General features: G+C 40.1%; 1 protein-coding gene across 1 annotated transcript; it reads left to right on the top strand.

Annotated features, from left to right (window-relative positions):
* Positions 1 to 934: 934 nt before the first annotated feature.
* LOC122926138 (piggyBac transposable element-derived protein 4-like) lies at positions 935 to 2,092 on the top strand. Its single transcript, XM_044277517.1, has one exon. It carries the CDS (start codon positions 935 to 937, stop codon positions 2,090 to 2,092), a length of 1,158 nt encoding a protein of 385 aa, XP_044133452.1.
* Positions 2,093 to 2,999: the final 907 nt, after the last annotated feature.

Here is a 2,999-nt window from a genome sequence, read left to right as displayed (position 1 = left end):
GATTTGCACCTAGTTTTGGCTCACAATAACTGATGGAAATAACTGACCAAAAGTCACATAGGGCTAATTAGGTTGCAAGGGGGGGGGTCACTCACATAAGCGTTTTGATTTCCGTATAACATGGTTATAATGAAAAATAACAGAATTGTTATAACGAAAAACAAAAGGAACACTTTCTGTTTTAATCCATCCTAATATAGTTAAATGGAGAATAAATAATAGTGTTCACTGATAGTTATTTTTTAAATTTTATTTCAGAAATATGTCTCAGAAACAGTACAGTGCAGATGAGGCTTACGAACTGCTGTGCTTAGACAGTGAGCTGTCTGATAACACTGATAGTGATGTCAGTTTCTGTGGTTTTGAGGAGAGCGACACAGAGAGCTCTGACAGTAGTGTGCATGCTGGACGATTATCAAAGAGGTGCAGAACCACCAAACCACAAAATTCTGACACGCCTAGCACCAGCAGAGACGTGCCAACTACAAGTGCACCAAGTTCAGACACGCCTAGCACCAGCAGAGATACACCAACTTCCAGCAGAGAGGCACAAGTGCCTGAAATGCTCCCTCAAATTGCATCTCTGAATTGGCAACCCCCAAGTACAGGCATCCCGTTTGTCCCAGAATTTAATGCTGTACCAGGTATTACAGTGGATGTAACTGGATTTTACCCACTACAGTTTTTTCAGCTGTTTTTCCCGGACAACCTTTTTGAGCTTTTTGTAAAAGAGACAAATTTATATGGTGCTCAATATATTTCAAATAACCCCTCCTCTTACTATGCCCGGCCTGGACAATGGACACCCACAAATGTGGAAGAAATGAAAAAATTTTTGGCCTTAACATTTTCAATGGGTATCGTAAAAAAACCTACAATACGGTCTTATTGGGAGGCAAGTCCCATTCATAGCACCCCAAGTTTTGCAACTGTTATGTCCAGACAGCGATATGAAATACTCCTCAAGTTCTTCCACTTCAATGACAACAGTCAGTGCCCCTCAAATTCTTCTCCGGATTACGACCGGTTATATAAAATTAGGCCGCTTCTTGATTACCTGTCAGAAAAATGTTTAACGGTTTATACCCCCTCTGAAAATGTCTCAGTTGATGAGTCACTTGTAAAATTTAAAGGAAGGTTACATTTTAAGCAATTCCTTCCATCCAAGCGGGCCAGATATGGCATCAAACTTTACAAGTTGTGTGAAAGCACAACAGGTTACACTTCTGCATTTCGAGTGTACCAAGGGAGGGACAGCGAATTAAACCCCCAAGGATGCCCAGCTGGTTTAGGAGCAAATGGAAAAGTTGTCTGGGAACTAATGGGTCCTCTGTTACAAAAGGGATACAAATTATTTATAGACAATTATTACACAAGCATTCCCCTTTTCCAGAGCCTGCAAGAAGCAAATACGGGAGCATGTGGCACATTCAGGAGAAATCGCAGAGGTTTTCCACAATCCCTGCTGGCAAAAAAACTACAAAGAGGACAATCTGATGCCCTTCGTAGTGGCAACCTGCTGGCACTACGCTACAAGGACAGAAAAGATGTACTTATGCTAAGTACGATTCACACAGAAGCCACAGTGCCAGTTAGAGAAAGGGGGTCAACGACCGATAAACAAAAACCGACTTGCATACTAGAGTACAATAAGTACATGGGGGGCACTGACCTGTCTGATCAGGTACTTAAACCATACGAGGTAATGCGCAAGTCCTATGTATGGTATAAAAAGTTATCAATCTATTTGCTACAGATGGCAATGTACAACTCCTATGTGCTGTACAAAAAGTCTGGGGGAACACAAACATTTCTTTGCTATCAAGAAATAGTTATTGAGAAATTAATGTACCCCATTAGAGGCCCCACCCTACCACTGGAAGTAGAAGAAATCAGGAGATTAGTTGAAAGGCACTTTATTGCAGCTATACCCCCAACACAAAACCAAACACATCCACAAAGGAGGTGCCGTGTCTGCTCAAAAAGAGGCATCAGACGAGACACAAGATACTTTTGCCCTGACTGCCCCTCTCGGCCAGCACTGTGTATTGGAAACTGTTTTAAAGTGTATCATACACGGGCACGCTTTTAAATTTTCTTGATGAAGAAAAAATATATATAATGCTGTTCTCTTTTGATATTTTTGGTACATAAAGTACTTATACTAGTATTTATTTATTTTTGTAGTTTGCTAAATCAGCAGCATAGTGAAAAAATGCAGTTTTGTTACATGTTCCAACAAAAGGTGTAAAAAATTGAAAAAGTTATTTTACAATAAACCTCTTGTTGAATACTTTGTATTGTCTATTTTACCCAGTAGTGTCCTTTTTGGGTGATTTTTTATGTTTTGGCTGCATAGGGCCACTGCAAAGACAACATGCTGCTATCTGATAGACTATGGAAAAAATGGCACTTTAAAGCTGAAAGGTATGCCTTTACTTCTGGGCGCCATAAAGTGCCCTGGGAATGGGCGACGTACACAATTGGGGTGTCATTTTGTGCAGGAGAGTTTCCTGCATTGATATTGGGGTGCTTTTTCTTGATAGCTTGCAGCATGTTTGCAGTAATTTGGGCTAAATTAGCAGCAAAGTGAAAAAATTCCATTTTTTTTTTGTTCCATTTTCCAACAAAAAGTGGGAAAAAATGGAAAATGGCATTTTTACAATATACCCCTCGTTGAATACTTTAAGATGTCTATTTTACCCAGTAGTGTCCTTTTTGGGTGATTTTTTATGTTTTGGCTGCATAGGGCCACTGCAAAGACAACATGCTGCTATCTGATGGACTATGGAAAAAATGGCACTTTAAAGCTGAAAGGTATGCCTTTACTTCTGGGCCCCATAAAGTGCCCTGGGAATGGGTGATGTACACAATTGGGGTGTCATTTTGTGCAGGAGAGTTTCCTGCATTGATATTGGGGTGCTTTTTCTTGATAGCTTGCAGCATGTTTGCAGTAATTTGGGCTAAATTAGCAGCAAAGTGAAAAAATGCTATTTTTT

This window comes from Bufo gargarizans, chromosome 2 (assembly GCF_014858855.1).
Source record: "Bufo gargarizans isolate SCDJY-AF-19 chromosome 2, ASM1485885v1, whole genome shotgun sequence".
Classification (NCBI taxonomy): domain Eukaryota; kingdom Metazoa; phylum Chordata; class Amphibia; order Anura; family Bufonidae; genus Bufo; species Bufo gargarizans.
This window is presented reverse-complemented; position numbering and strand designations above follow the sequence as displayed.

Bases quoted from the DNA above. Each gene is read 5' to 3' on its own strand.
- LOC122926138 (XM_044277517.1), top strand. From the start codon at position 935: ATGTCCAGACAGCGATATGAAATACTCCTCAAGTTCTTCCACTTCAAT.